Source organism: Athene noctua, chromosome 20 (genome assembly GCF_965140245.1).
Source record: "Athene noctua chromosome 20, bAthNoc1.hap1.1, whole genome shotgun sequence".
NCBI classification, from domain to species: Eukaryota; Metazoa; Chordata; class Aves; order Strigiformes; family Strigidae; genus Athene; species Athene noctua.
This window is the reverse complement of record NC_134056.1, coordinates 5351249-5368566: the sequence shown is the minus strand read 5'-3', so window position 1 is coordinate 5368566 and position 17318 is coordinate 5351249. Positions and strand designations below refer to the sequence as shown.

Genomic DNA, 17318 nt, shown 5'->3' with positions numbered 1-17318 from the left:
TGCAAAAATAGAAGCTAGCTATTTCCCTCTCACTATACACACTGCGAGTAAATGGAGAAGCCATAATTTAAAAAAAATAAACAAAACAACAAAATATTTTAAGACCTCTGAATAAAAACTGTGACTAGTATCACAGTACTCTAATTTAAAGGCTTCTTGGAGAAGTCCATTTTAAGCTCCAGATAAACCTGATGCCCCAACAAAGGAAGAAAACTAATTAGCCAGTTGGTCGCAATATGCCCCTATTCTTTCACAGATATAAAAGAACCTACATCTGGTTTTCAAACCTGTAGTTCTGCTAGAGCTGCCCTTCTTACCATTCTTCATCTGATGAATCAGTAAAACAATAGAACATTTATGGATTCTTGAATTAGCAGCCCTTTAAAGTTAATATACATGGGGAAAGCTCTGTGACTTTGTTTTTTTCTTTTTTTATCATTTCATAAGGAAAAAACTCTACACTTCCTTTGATTCCTTCCCCAACTTAGGCCCGTGGACTCTGATAAGAACAGCAACTTTTAGCATTAAAACTATGAAGTTTCTATTAGCACTGATGTGACTCCTGTTCTGTGAAAAAAGGCAGGCAGTTTCCACAAACAACAAGGATGCTCAGTACAATGAATAATTGCTTAGCGCTTCATTTTCTACATAATAATTTTCTTATATGTAACTAAATATTTTAAGCAGCTTATTAATTTATAAGCTTAGTTGTGGACATCTCTGTGGTTTTGGCATCAGTACACAGACTGCCTAAAGTGTTGATACTCTGTGTCCTCAAACAGTTTCTAAGTGTCCTCATAATTGCTTGTCACCTGTAAAAGAGGTTTAGATCCAATGCAAAATTAACATATGGTGAACAGATGGACTCAGAACAGACATTTGTTGAGAAAGTACTCACACCAAAGACTTTTTGGCTTCAGCCTTTTAGGACCTTCAGAAAAGTCCTACTTGAAGCTCCAAGTCATACTAATCACGGGAACATCATTCCTCAATGACAATCTTGTGTTGCAAAAACTTTTATGACCTGCTACAATGAATCCTCGAAACTTTTCTGTTGTCACAATGCCTCCAATAGACATAAGAAACAAAATATTGTTTCCATAGGGTACCCCACCCATTCAACAAGAATAATTCATCACACCAAGTTGCTATTATGATGATTTAAAGGAATAAAAAATTACAATAAAAAGGTTTAAAAAAAATCCCACCCATGCAAACTTCAAAATATTCTATTACTTACTGAGGAGGCAGGACAAGAGTTGTTGGCTGGGCTTTTGGTCTGCGTTTTGCAGATACTCCCATCTGGTTGGCTGAACGTTTCAAAGACTGCTGATTCAAAAGGCCAGATGCTAGCCCGGCATGGTACTGCAACTGGATAATAAAAACCATATATATTAATACACATGCCACTGCAGTACTACTCTATCTATGTCAGACCTCTACTGCCTGTACCACTTGATTCAAATTACAGCCAGTCAGTATATTAATGTATGGTATTTCATATATATCACTTGGATGACACAAACAAAAGCATATTTTAAAATTCTGCTGTGAAATAGGTATTACAAGGAAATTATTGTATAAGGCAAGTAAGGCGATGAATCAAAGACTTCCTCTCAAGTGTTAACTCTGCTGAAACTTGGGCTTACTTTTAAATGTTAAGGCTGCTTCTCCTCTCAAGGGATCAAGCATTCTTACTTTTTGGAAGAAGATGAGAGAAAGAAAGATGCAACCCTTTCACTATATAAACCAGCTTTTTAGAAATAACATCTTTTTTTCTTAAACATAAAACCACAAAATAGTCGCAAAGAAATCTCTACCACCATAAAGAAAAATCTATCCTTTAAAAGACCTGCGAGCACATCTCCATAGCATTGCAGAAAGATTCATATTCAGTAGCTTTCTCCTCTAACCTATTTTACTTGCCAATGAAAGACAAATTTATGAAGGACACAATGTGAATCTGCAAGATTTTGAGTGCATTCCCACTGCTCACAAATTTAAGAACAGCTACAGTGCTGCGTCTGTCCGGAAACCAGCCTGAAGCGCAACAAGTTACAAGCTCACCTCTAAACTCTTTCCATTTACATTCTTAATTCCCTGTTTTTGAAGGGAGGGATTCAGTGTCAGACAAATGAAATTTCCTTCACCATTCCAGTCCCCACATCAATGTGTTCATTAAATTGTCTAAAGATTTGTTCTGAAAAAGGTCAACTGTTTAACACATTAACACCTCTAACCCCGTGGTCTGTATCTAAAAAAAGGTTACAGTTAGGAAAACATCACTTGCAAGTGTTCAGAAAAAATAAACTGGTCTTAGGTAAAACAATTCTGCAGGGTACTGACTAAAAATGAGGGAAACAAAGCTTGGTAAAGTGATCTACTTGAAAATGGCTATTAAAATGAGTGAAGTTATCCCGTGAGCCAGTTTGACTGAAATGTCAATGCTCAGAGCATCCATAAGGCTTTTTAACAGGCTCCTGATTTACTTGGCTGCTTTGCCACGTGATCTTGGCCATGGCACAACATGAAGACACATCGCATTCCTAATGGGAAGAGAACCGCACTCTGCCAGGGAAGGGGGGGGGGGATTGTATTGCCCCAACAGCTCCGCTTAGACCAATGAATTTTGCTCAAATTTGTTTTTCTCCGACAGATTTCTGAAATGAAAAAAATCAATGAGAGCAATGGACAGCACATGTTTGAAAGGCAATGTTTCAAAGTGTCAGGGGCTTAGTTTTCAATCTTCACTACCAGAATTTGCAGTGAGTGCAATATGCAGGGAATTAAAGGTAAAGACAGCTCTGGCAGAAGACCCCTCTGACTCCAGGAACATGCTTTTCCCTTTTCTTCTTGCATCTTGTAAGAGCAGCCCTCCTTCAGCCATTTTGTGCTGTTGACACCACTCACTTATGTTCCCTGCGCAGAATGACACTGACAGGTATTTCAAGTAAACAACATCATCTGGACACTTGCTTGGAGACGGAGGTAATCACCAGTGGTAATCATAGATGAATTTTAAATGCAACCTTTTAAAAATCATTTCATAACCTCCCAGCTAATCTGACATTTAGTGGTCAGGCATAAAAAAACCTGAGAATTAAAAATATTCTAAAAAGCAATTCTGTCCTTGAAGGCTGACTCCCAGTGATTAAGCTATTTTTATTAATTATTTCTTTATAATCTACCTTTACTCCTAGGAATGCAGATCCAACTGTCAAAATCTATAAGGGCCATTAAATATTTACCAAACCATCCTTATAATGGGAGAAAAGGTCAAAGTTAATAAAACTGACAGGCAGCTTCTGTCCAACTTGATTTATACATTATTAAAATATCACATACTGTACTGCGCAGAATGCAGTCCTTTTTGGGGGTGGAGGGGTGTTAACTGAAGAGATTGAGAAATTATTTCTTAATCATTTGTTCCGAGGGACAGAAACCAGACTGAAAATAGTGCCAAAGCAGTACCACTAGCATCAAAACTATTCAATGGCCCTGATGGATGATAAACATGCCATTCAGTTCCTTTATCTTGCAAAATAAACACCTTTATCTGCCAGCATCAGCCATGACAACAAATCTCAACTAAAACCATACCAAATTTTTTCATACTAACAAGAGAATGCTATTTCCAAACATACTCTCTTCACTTTAGAGAATGCACATGAAACATATCGTCAGAGGATATTATAGGTGCTAAAAGGCTCAGGTAGGAAAGCTGAGATGAGCTCACGGGACACAAACCCTATGAGGGTTAATCAACACACGGAAACCACATTTAGCTAAAGAAGGGCCTGAGTCACAGACTGCTGATGGCTGGAAGAACATCGGGTAAAACACTGCATACAGGCATGAGCTTATAGCTACTGCTGGAGATGAGATATAGGGCAAGATGAGCCTTTGGTTTGACCCAGCAGAGGTGTTGTGTGTTTTGGTTCGTGTCTACAGAGGGATGGTCCACGCAGGCCTAGCAGATCCTGGGACCCAATGCAGCCAAAAGTTAAGTACTTGTAGATGGTCACAACGGCCTTCTGTAAGCATATTCCCAACAATCTTCCATCTGCTTTTGACAACCGTGCTCATTTACCAGCAGAACGGTAAACAGCGATAGTTTTATCCATAAAATATGCTAAATACCCACTGATCTTCAGTATTGCTGCAGCACTAGGTAGTATTGTAAATCATTTATTTATCAGCAGCTGAGGAATTCCCCATCATTCAGAGGCTTTGTTACAGCAAGCATCCATGTCTTTCAGCTCTGGGGAATTCCAACTGGTTTATGTGAAGCTAAGCTCTTCCTAATGAAATACTCCTCTGTAAAATTTCAACAAGATTGATCTTTCTTCCCCAATACATGCAGAAGAAACATAAAATCTATTTCAGAAAACTACAAAATAAAAAACAACAACAACAAAGTCAATTTATAACACTTAGCAGCTAGGATATATACCAATGCCAACTTGCACAGTTTTATGATGAGTCTCATGATAGCTGATATTTTTCTTAAAACTGTGGTTCCAAGTAGATGTGTGAATTCCACATTTTAAAATCAAAAGAGACTCTAGTTCTCAAAGATGTAGGAAAGTACTGAAAATAACACTTCAATACATACAAAAGCCTTATCTGACAGTAAATAAAAACTGAACTAGGATTATTTTTAAATTTAATTATTTTTGAGATTCATTATTTTTCTCTGTTCATGGCAGCATGGCCTATATTTTCTGAAAGAAAATATTATCACTAATGTTTTACAGGTGCCATAATTCACATTTTCACAGTGTTCCTGAGTATACGAAAGCTACATTCATATATTAACGGCTTCTCAATCTTCTTCAAAGTGAAATACATCATAACAGAGATAGCACTTTGGAGTCACTTTTCTCACAGTTATAATTGTAAGGAGGGCAATTTCTTCATTCACATAAGATGTCTTTAGCTTTCACATGAACTACTTCAACAGAGAAGGTGTATTAGAGAAATACCGACTGGATTTAGTTCCAAAAGCAATAATATTTTTTTTAAAGTTAATCACATAGTATCTTTTATTCATTCTACCCCAGTGACTCTTTTCTTACCTGAAACAAGGCAACAAACCCCCAAAACAAAAAAAATTAACCCCTTCATCCCCCCAAAAGATCACATCGTCTTATGCAGATGATCTTTAAGGTTTGGAGCAGAGAACTTCTGCTACATCCAACGAGCTTAAATCAGAACAATGCAGTAAGGACCCTTAGTTCAGCAGAAATGTACTGATCACATCGTGACAGATTGTATTTTGGCCTATAGGATTACTCTACAGTGTATGTTCTGAAACTACAAACATGTACACAATGGTAATTTAAAACTTTTAAAATTAAAGCTTCATCATTAGAATTGTGATGGGTCTAAAGGTCTTTAGTTTACATAATTCATGAAGATTTTGCATGTGCTGACTGCTGACCAAACAAGTCATTACACTCTGCTTACTGACAAGGCCATTTAAAGTTGCAAAAATTGGTTGAGTAGGAAGAAGAATCAGGGGGAAAAAAAAAAAGAAATAACCAATCACTTGGAGCATTTACAGTTGATCATGTCAACTCACAGTTGCACATCAGATTTACACAGTATATTACCATTATTTAAAGCTTTTAAAGCACCAATAGGTTTTCTTTTAAAAGTAAAATCAGAAGAATTACTTTTCTCTGTAATCACATTACCCTGTTATAGTATGTTTTCCATTCTCCTGTAAATACTTACTGACCACATACAGAAACAGATAAGCATTTTCTCAGGTATGGGTAATAGTAAAAAAAAGTTTATTTCCATTCCTCCAAGAAATGAAGAAGTGGCTGACAGGTACTTACTTATTATGGAATTTTCCAAGTTCACTGTAATACTGGTGAATTCATGCACATTTGCCTCCTTTTAAGATGCATAGTACTTTGCCCCTCATCATTAAACTATTTCTTCCTTGCAGCTAACAAGGGATTTGTCTATTATGATAAAACTCTAGTTGTTCTTTTGAAAAGAGCAATGAGCAAGCAAGTAGGACACTCCCACAGTTTCATCTCTGCAGACTAAAGTAGGCAAGAGAGAAATTACACTACCTTAATTGATATTTTTAAGCTTTTCTCGATAATGAGGCCGGTTTGGAAATTCTCTTTTTCTCCAAACAATGTTTGATCATTTTAGGATAGCTGAATTCTTGGCTTGGCCAAAACAGCATCAACAACCAAAAGAGCAGTCTCCACTTTCTTTACTCATTGGTTTTCCTCTTGCGTTGCAGGCTTTTCAATTAATAGGAAAGCTAGACATTGTGCCTTTGCTCTAGTTTGCAATTTAATTAGGACACACTGTTGTATTTTTTTTTAAAGCATTTTTGCCCCCCAAACATTTTCCACTTTACAAGAATATTTAAGCAACAAATACTCATCCATTATGGGAACAAAGGCTACCCCGATTCCACTCTTTTTTTAAATCCCCGTACAAAAGTGATTGCATCTTTTCCTAAACACCCTGATCCAACTAAACTGTGAAACTAATGAGCTCGCACTTCTGTTAAAAGCCTCTCACATGTCACAGCTCTTATCTGCATTGCACAGTGCCACTGCCTCACCCTGGTCAATAAACCCAGAGATACAGAGCATTCCGAGGACATGCACCTGCACATGCCCCTGCACAGGCAATCTTGGTTCTCCCTTAGGTCTCTCCTCCCTCCCAAGGCTAGGGAGCTGAGAAACAAGTTTAGACATTTTTCCATATATACACACAATAGTAGGAAATGCATCGATACATATCTCTGTTTCTTTTAATGTCTTGTCTTCGCTACATTTTTTTATCCCATTGTCTTTGAATTCCTATTTTTGCTCAGAGTGCTGTTTTAATTAGTGTCAGATTTCAGCCTTAAAGTGTGTTCTTCCCATACTTTTCTTTCGAAAACATTGAAGTTTTGCTGATGAATGACTGCATCAATGTTCCCTCACTCCAATACTGCCTGCAAGTCTTTGGCTTTTTACCATGCAGAGATAGCAAATCTGGCGGCACTTTCTTCAAGGAATTGGTCAAAACTTCAGCATCTGCATCCTTGCTGCCAATAAAATTATCCACGCTGTTCAAAGTCTCTGCTAAAGCCACTACTCCTCCAGGTTTTTTTAAAAAGTATTCTGGAATCCATTTAATAGTTGCATCAGTGACATATTCTTGCTTTTTGGATAATGTCAACAGAAAGGGACACTACACAGCCAACAGGCTCTGAGGTTTAAAGAGATCCAGCATTTGAAATGGATAGAGAGGCAGAGAAATCACAATCTGGGGCTACACACTACCCTATGAACATCTTAAGCATAAAATACAGTTATTCTTCTGAAGAGGTAAATAGATACCTCCGGATGCTCTGAAGAGCTTGAACATACAGATTTCCTGAAAGATAACTAAACGAACTGGCATTTCATTGGATATGCATCTACAACCCACACACGTAACAGAATCACAGAAAGCAGAGAAAAATTATTATATTGTGTTCTGCATCCAAATGACAAAATAAAACCACGTGCAATAACAAACAGTAGTATTTTCAAGTAACCTGGAGCTCAAGGGTAGTAGTCGGTACTAATGTCATCCACTAATACACAAATGGTCTTAGTGTTGCTCTGCGTGATATATTCACACTTGTGCGTTGACTTAATGGATTTCAAAGTCTAAAGACCCAAGAAGTGCACTTGATTAATAGTTGACAGAAAATCCAAATTCCTTTTTGACGAAAGTATTATCTTTGCATAGGACAAATAATCTGTCACAGGGGAAAAAAAGTCATCATTAAAACTCAGGACTGGATAAGGACACAATTAGTCTCTTCCCCCAGTGCCGCTGTGCTCCCTTAAACAGCCACCAGAACTTTGAACTGAAGACACTGCTCTACTGCTCTTATGCTAAAATTAATATTTTCTAAAGCCCTAGTCTAAATCTTTGCTGTCAGGGGCTCAGGTGGCAGCTATGTCAGTATAAAGAATGGCCTGCTGCCTCTGTGACAGGGGATGCTCAGGTGCTTATATAAGAAATGTGAAGATACTTTAAAACTGAGCGGTAGAATAAAGGGCTGCAATCGGCTACAGAAACACTCTTTAAATTGTCTAGCAGCGTGCCATTATTTGCAGCACTGTTGGCTGGGCTTTACCACCATAGTAAACGAACTACCACTCGGACAAATAAAGAAATTAATTCTCTTCTTCAATAAAATGTCTACAAGGTGCATCTTATGTGAATCTAACTTGTCCAGCTGCACCATCAAAGGGGAGAAAGACAGTGAAAGAACAGATGAGGAGGAAATCTGTTAGTGGATAAGCAGTGTAGCAGTAATGACCCCAGCTGATACTTCTGCAGATAATTCCCCCCCCTTCACCAACTCATTAAATTTAATTATTCTAACTTCTGTTAAATGCCTTTCCTTAGCTTTGGTCACTCGCACAATTAAATGTACAATGTATTTAGAGTAGCAAATACCCACAGAGTGTCAGACAATAGCTATTAGCCTAGCCCTGGGTCTTTCTGCCAGCATAGGGAAATCTGGCTTTCCTCAGCTTCCCCTTCAGGGACGCCACCCGAGCCTGTCTTCAACAAGCAGAACTCCAGTGCAGGGTTTGTCCTGATGAGGCACACCATGGGCAGAAGGAGACACTTTGCCAAGCTGCACCAGACATCACCGCTCTCTTCTGCTAGAGGCCATCACACTGCCGTGCCAGCAGAAGGGGTTGCATTAATACTGTTTAAACTGAGCCAAACTTGCCAAATTAGGAGAGAGAATTCTTCCTTAAATTGTTTCTTTTGCTAATATCCTCTTTCTTTACATCTAGCAGGCATCCAAAGCAATGCTGTTGGGAATGCTAATTTCCAGCCCGCTAGCAAGGACAACCAATTAAAGCTTGAAGCAGGACAGTTAGATCTGGAACAGAATGTATGTGGCCTATTTCCCTATATGAACATTCCTACTCTAGCTTCAGAATATTCACGATTGGATTAATTTATACTCCTTCCCAGACAGTATAAAGTGACCCACAGAAAGCATTCATACACAAAAAATGGCAACGGGTACAAGTCACTGTTCTAAGTGGTTAGAGAAAGAGGTTTAAATTCTCACCCTCCCTTTTAACACAGATTTTTGCACAGACAAACCCTAGAATCACCACAGGTGCCTTCTGGAGGATGGGTGTCAAAACCAAACACATCATTTTCACCTTTTAAAACATATCACATTCAACACAATGAAAACTCTCATACTTCTTAGAAAACACCATAACCACTGTAACTTGCAAGCAGAATGCTGAAATGTAATGGTCAACAAAACCTGAACCTTTTTTTTTTTTCCTCCCACAAGGCAATTAAAAAGAGAGCTTTTTTCTGCCCTTATTCAAGTTTTCTGTGTTCAAAAATTAATGATACATATCTGAATTCTGTCTTCAACCTCACATTGACTTTTGGGAGACAGAGCAATCCTGCTGACCACTAACAGCAGTGTGTGCTCTTGCTTGTCTGAGAAGTTTCACTGAAAATTTTCTCCAGCTAAAACAATATTATGCATTAACTAAGAACTCTACATTTAAACTCAATTGTTTTGTGTTTTTTTTTTTAAACACCCTTCAGAATCACCATTTATGGCTTACAACATGGACTTTCAGGAATTTTATCCTAAACAGAACATCAGACTTAACAAAAATAAACTCCCTGAATTTAGTTAGGACATTTACATGAGAAGTTGGATAATCATAAATCTACAATTCCTGTCATTTGTATACAAGGTAGAGAAATAATCTTACTCCATACTGCTGGAGACCAAAACCTGGTTTACTACATCAGTTTGTGCAATGCACTATTGACAACAGCAACATATAGCCAAACTTTATTTAAAAAAAAAAATAAACCCCCCACCCTTAGTGATTTTTTAAATGTCTCTACTTCTAGATGACCAAACTGTAATGCATTAAAAAGCCAACTTTTGAAAAATCAGTTTAAAAGATATTTCAAGTTAAGACATCCAAAAATTAGGTAGACATTTATAAAAGTCTTAGTCAAAGTATTTCTCTCGACTTGAAAGAGTTAAGTTATTAATGTTTTTTAGGAATGAAAAAAGAATCTATCAGGTTTGATTGATAAAAGTGTAGCTTTTAACTAAGACTGAAAAAACTGAAGACTGGCAACATTTTTTCCAGAATAATATGCTTCCTTTGCTTTTTTTCAGCACAGTGCACATAAATCAAAGAAATGTTAAAGAGGCCCATACATCACAAGCTGGCATTTCCAAACTATTTACAAAATCTGTAATAGTCAAGAGGATGGAAATATAGAAGTGTGACCAGCAAAGTTACTGAAAGAAAAAAAGGCAGTTCTACCATCCCAGCAGGGTTAATTAAGGTTGCAAAAAACTCTTGACTGTAGAATTTAAAAATACTAAACCAAACCAAACGTGATAATGCAGGATTACATAAGGAAACAAGACAGTGTATCAGCCAAAACAGAGAGAAGGTGGATTTGAGCAACATGCTTGTTCCACGATTAAGCACACAGTTCTGAAAATAGATGAAGCAAATGCTCTAATAAGGCTTGAAGTACGTACAAGAGCAGGGCTGACTTTGCATCTGCAAAAAGACAGCTCCAAAAATATCAGTAAATCCAGTGCTTAGCTGTGTATCCATCAAATTTTCACACCCTAACATCTCAGCATAGGCCAGACTTATACAGATGAGGTTTTCCTCAACAACTTTTACAAATGAGAATCTCATCTCCTCTTCTGAAAGGAAAGACATGGATTATGGAAAGTTTATCTGTCCATCTGTTGAAGATGTCACACACTGACTAGAGAGTGCAAAAAGCACAGAGATGTTTTACAACCAAATCCAAAACTTACTGTAGTCTGAACTAGTGTAAGAGCCATATGCTTTGCAAAAACACCTCTTTTGCTACACATTTTTTTACCACAGCACAAAGAGTAACAGTTCGAAAGCTGCTGTAATCTTTATTTCTGAAAATAGATCACATATCTTTACTCTCATCTGCCACGTTCGGATAAGCTAACCGATCAGAAACCAGAAAAACAAGGAAATACTACACTGTGCAAGAAAAGCTAAAAAAGACACACTCCACTGCAGTAAGTTACCCGCAGCTTACAGGTAAAGTGGCAGCTTAGAGATCCCAAGACCAGGAACAGGATGATGTGCCCAACAGAAGGGTTTAGTGGAACACCACATAAAGCAGTTTTACAGTTTTCTCTGTCAGTGTTCAAGACTTCCAGTAGGAGTATTTCAGATGAAGCCAGGGGGGCCTCAGAAATATCTTTAGGGGGTAAAACAAATGGAATGCACTTCATATTATTTTCATGGGAGCTTATAATGATATTATAATTAACTCAATTACACCACAAGATTAATAGCCTTTAAAACGCTCCCAGTCATTCATTACAGGCCTAATTAAAATTCTCTTTTGGTGCTGAGCCAGCAAGAAATACAAAACTACTTGGTAACTAACCATATATAAATATATATGGTATTACTTTTACCATGCTGTTTGTTTCCGTGGTCACAATTCAGTGAGCAGTTTGGTCTGGTTTTTCTTTTTTTTTTTTTTTTTTAAATAATAAATAAATCAAAGACAACAAGAAAAATGGACAAGATGCAACTTTACAGGCTTCAACACCTGCAACAGCATATCAGCTCACTACAATTAACCAGTTTATTTCTAGTTTTGCTGCAACAGTTAAGGGCTTCTACAATAGCAGATGCCTTTCCTCCCACACATCAATTAATTTGCAAATGCACTCAGGTTGTAGAAATAATGAAGTACTGAATGCTTTTCTATTGACAAGTTTTGCTGTCAGGAGGTGGATGCTGTAGGCGAGGTGCTAAAATGCGCTGCTGCTACATGCATGCCAAAAGAAAGGCATGCCACATGAAACTTGGTCGACAGCTAACAGGGCACATCAATTATTTTATTTACTCCTCTCTCACTGGAACCAAAAGGAAGAAATCCTCTCCAAAAGCTTCTTATTGTATTTATCTAGGTATTTGTAACAAAAGCAGAGCTTTTGTGCTGACTTAAGAAACATCTCATATTTGAGGAGAAAAGCAGTGGGTTTTCATGTATTGTTATACATGCTAAAAAAGTTACATTAAAATTGTTAAGGTGATGAAGACTTCAGTAACTATGAAATGCTTGAATTCATATTGCCTATGTAATCTAAATCAGTCTGCTTGTGCTAAGGATTCAGACTTTGATTATGTGCTTCTTTCCAAAGGACCTCAAATTACCAGAGTCTGCAGGATCACATGGAAGAAGAGGCAGTTATTCAGCACCCATTTTCCCGCACAGAATGTTATTTACAGTATTTCACACAATGCCCACACTTATCTTCTCAGATGTCTTCTATGATATTTTCCTGCTTTATCTTGCTTCTTTAGAAATACTGTTAAATTTACCTTCATAATTCTCATTCCACTCATGTTGGGTGTGGATCTGAGGAATCTCAGAATTTTAAGAATACTAGATGTTTTTACTACATACTACATGTGTAGTAGACTTCCTATAGATAACAACTGCAGTCAGGCGCTCAGCAAGTCTTCGAAGCAGCCAGAAAAGGCTTTAAGCCAAGGTCATGGCGAGGTTGGAATCTCTACCCCCACTTCTATCACTTGCAGTAAAGGATTAGTCATTAGCAGTTCACCATTACTTTTTGTCTTGATCAGCCACTAATTGGAAGTGAAGCATATCTTGCCAGCTATTCTCTGAAAATAAGTTAAAAACTGAGATTCTGAACTTTCAAATTAAATTCTAGACAGCATGTTCTCATGGATACAGACCCTTCTCATTTTGAGTCCTCAAATTAGAAGCCATGTAGTTAGTGATCACAGAACAGATCAAAAAAAAAAAGTTACATTATGGTTAAGAGGCTGGATAGTTGGAGTTAATCCTTTCCACAAGCTTCCTAGGAAATATGAAGTCAATCTAAAAGAACCTTTGTGAACATTTAATCTTGTGCCTTACCTAATTCAAGTTACTTCTGTGTTTATAACTTGGCAAATGTGGTTAGAGAAAACAGAATATGCATGTGCTCACCTTTCTAGTCTTCCAAGAAAAGCAATTCCTGTACTATTCCTCTCCAATTCTTCCACTGCTTAATTACCACAAGTGTTTAAGTCACACACCTCAGCTGTAGTCTGAATTTGTTAAACTTCTATTTTCAATTACTGAATTTTTTTGTCTTTGCTTGCTATAATGAAGAACCCTCTTATCCACTTTTTCCCCCTCAATAATGATGTTGGTACAAAGCAAGTGAGTCATCCGTTACCTTTTCTTTTATGAGCGAAATAAGTTGAACTTGTTTGATCATACAGAAGGAGCATAGGAACCCAAATGCTTTTGATCAGTTCTCATGTCTCTCAACTAGAAAACCCCAAATTAACAGGCACCTATACAAATGATAGCTAAGTAGTTTTACAATTAAAATAATACTTAAAACCATCTTCAAGTGTTAATAACTGAAAATGTTATTAGTACAGGTACTAACAGGTAAGGAAATTTGTTGTTAAAAATAGATGATTTTCTGCTTTTTAAAATATGCGATTTTCAGGCTGACCTTGTCCCTTTTAAATTTTTATGGCATCTTCAGTTCCAATTTGAGATTTTCATACGGGGTAGGCAAACCTTCTTATGTTCTGTATTAAATGCAAGACACCTTCTTGGCATGATCTGCAATATTAATAATATAACAGTACCAATTTCAGGAGCAGCAGTGTAGCATCAACACACGCAATACCTACACGAATAGAAATTTAACCATGTATCTCATGGAAGTTTTTAACATATCACGGGGAAAAGAGCAGGTCTAAGACATCTCAAACAAACTGAGATTTCCTCTTTCGCCACACAAACACATGACCTTGTCATGCTTCACAAGGTAACACCGACATAGTTGATGCAAGAAAACATATGCTTCTCTTTACTGGACTGAAAATAGGAATAGAAGGGATAGAGAATGATATTCGGGGCCAAACCCAGGTTTCTGAACACTAGACTTGCAGCTGTCACTGTATTCAGCATAAAATATCCCCACCCACACAAGCCCTACAGTACTCCTATCACTAATTGCCACAAGAGAATTTGAAAAATACTTTTTGGAAGTTATAAACACTACAGATTCTTTATTTAGCTAGGAATTTGCATTGATGTTATCAGAAGAGTTTTAAGACTTTAAGACTGAGCCATTTTTAACTTGCTGTGGGACACAGTTAAAGCCACAGGAAAACCTAAATGATTAATTTCTATGGATTTCAAAGGAGACTGACATACATTTGACTTTCCATGCATCAGCTATCTTGCAGGCACTCTTCAATAACCCAATTACCACTTAAATGTCTGTCTACCACCTAACCCACAGACATTTCAGTTCCTCGTCTAAATCTGGACATACCTTACTTCTATATCTTGATAATCACTAAGAAAATCTTACCAGATCAAAAAACAGCATTCATCAGTACTGCAGTTTAAGACACCAAGTAAGCAAACTGTCATTGCTTTGCGGACTTCATTTATTAACAAACTAAAAATTGCAGACATCAACCTATTGCTTCAGGTGGCCATCATAAGAAAAATAAATAGACAGTGAATATGGCTGGCCACAGCGGCTTCTCTGGTATATTTACTGGAAGGTAAATTAAAAGCACTAATGACCACAGTGCTACAAGCAAGGTAATAATGTTGCACTGGAATAGAAAACTCTTCTATACAGCTTCATCTGACCAAGAGTGGTGCTTCCTCTCTCAAACCCTAAGACAAACTTCTCTGTTTTAACTGCTTCACCTTTGTCTACTAAAGGCCACGCTGCCTACAGGCCCCAAGGATATATTGCTCAGAACAAACAGACACTACTGGCCTTTTTCTCTTTTTCTGAATGTTTCCCATTCCCAAGGGGGAAAGAAAAAAAAAAAGAAAAAAAAAAAAAAAAGCCTCACAATATTATGTAGTCTCTTGAAAACAGCTGGGGAGGTTCCGGAAAGGTTCTTCTACCCCTCACCTCTATCACCCAGCTCTCAGCTCCCCAAAAGGGAGCCCACAGCAAACGGCAGCTCCCCCATGGTGTGGCAGAGGCTGCCCCATGCAGCGCTCCCTGCTCCCGTACCTCCCAGCCTGACTGAAATAGCAGCAGCAGCAGCTCACCAGACTTCAGATGCTACGCAGAGTCAGAGCCTTGAGCTAGATATGAGCTGTCTGACATTGCATCTGAAATACAGAGTAGAAGTGTTTTCCTTGCTGTTGAATTCATTTTGTGGTATGTTATCCAAGCCACTCCTCTAACCCAGGCTGGAGAACTCCAAAGTCCAGCTGACTCAGGGGAACAGCACCAACTTCCCTACACGCAGTTTCCATTGTACCAAAATTTCAGTACCAGCCTATTATGAACTGGTCCCCACGCCATCCTATCAAGCGCTTCCCATAACACCACAATGCACCTAATATACATACTCTGCTACCCTCCAAAACTTGCCAGTCCTGAACAGCCACAAAATGCTGTACCTTACATTCTCACTTATTCTTACCTTTCTCACCTCAAAAACCAAAGCAACCCCTTATCCTCCAACAGTCTTGAGCTGCCCAAAAGCAAACACCTTATGGAGCTTAAGCATGTCACAGTGTCCACTGCTGCAGCTACAGCGGGTGCAGAACATCAGCAAACTATTGGAAGTGACTAGTTGAGCCTGAACAGTGAATCGAGAATGTAAAAACATATTATACATAGAAGGAAAACAAAAAAACTCTGCCTTTGGTCTTTTTGCTTTGACCAAATCTTTTTGGTCTTAAAGACAGAAAAGGAAATTACATTTAAAAAACGACACGATTGTTAAACAGTACAATTAGGTTTTAAAATAGACACAAGCTGATAAATTCAGCATTAAGTTTTCCAAAAGTATCCTCACTCTTCAGCAGCACATGTACTTATACAGCCAAAAAGGATCTTTCTGTATGAGATCATACCACCAGCAATATGACAAACTGGTGTGCATTTAAGGAAACTGGGGCGGTGGTGGAACAAAATACTGCTTTTTGCAAACCATGATTTTTTAACTTGTTTCTATCATTCCTCTAGCTACAAAATCTTTTGTAAATGAGGACACTACCTATCTACCTCCCTCCCAAAGTTTATTTTACCAAGCCAGTAATTCAGCAACATGAACAACAGACAATTCACTCAACTAGTTTTTGCCTGAGGCTTTAAAAAAAAAAAAAAAAAAGCAAAGAAAACTTACAAATGGTGCTGAAAGAGCTGAAGACTTGCACACTAAACAAACAGGAACAATTGAAAGCCATGGAGCAGTTAGTAATTTATACTACTGAGCCCAACGCTTGGACAGTAAGGAAAACAGATGGCTCTGCAATATGGAGACGGCTCCATGAAAAGCAGTCGGCACAGAGATGCTGCAATAACATCGTCACAATAGTTTGTCTGGTTGTTGCAACAGCCACAGCAACTGAATTGCATCACTTCAGGGTATAAAACAAAAGTAAACAAGAGTAAAACAAAACAGAACTTATTACAGTTATCTTATATTCCCTGATAGAGCTTGGTCTAGTTGAGGTCTTTTGGACAGCCCTGCATAGTTCCGTGCAAATACATGAGCCTAATCCACCCAGCGCTAGCAGTGTTCCTCTTCCTGTCCCGTCCCCCTCCCAGTAATTCTGCATCATACTGAACGGCTATGAACGTCAGCTATTTAGTTCTACTTTTAGCTCTGCTTTAAATAAAAGTGTGCTGAAAGCAAGCTGCATAATGAAGGCTCAAAACCATGGAGATGGCACAGACTGCAATTGGGCAGCATTACCAAGCTGTGGGGTTTTTATTTTTTGGTTGGTTTTTTTATTGTGTTATTGTGTTTTTTTTCTCCTGTCAGACTTATTTAATTTGTGGAACAAAACCAAAATTTGCCAAGGGAAGTTTCCAGCTACATGCTGGAGCAGACAAGCAGCTGCCTGGTTTCAAATGGAAGTGCTGCTTCAGACCTTGAGGACATACTCAGAGGCAACGGACATGCAGAACACATGCACACATCAACATACAAAGAACAGGTGAAGCACTTCTCAAGTCCCTTATGCATTTATCAAACTAGTTTGTTTTAAGTATTACATTTCAAAACCATCATGACTAAGCAATATATCAGTCATGCAAGGACTTTTAATCATCTAAAAACCTAACCTGCAACTTTTCAGAAAGGCCAGATCATTATAAACTCTGACCACAGGAACCTCTTAAAACATATATATATATATATGCTCTCTAGGGAACTAGAGCACAGATTAAA

At 37.9% G+C, this 17318-nt stretch overlaps 1 protein-coding gene across 2 annotated transcripts in view; it reads right to left on the bottom strand.

Annotated features, from left to right (window-relative positions):
* MED27 (mediator complex subunit 27) overlaps positions 1–17318 on the bottom strand; it is a 93816-nt gene that overhangs the window by 56012 nt on the left and 20486 nt on the right. For both annotated transcript variants that reach the window (XM_074923546.1, XM_074923547.1), the window contains exon 3: positions 1241–1371. In XM_074923546.1, the coding sequence (XP_074779647.1) occupies positions 1241–1371 (131 nt within the window). The remainder of the gene's footprint in view (positions 1–1240; positions 1372–17318) is intronic.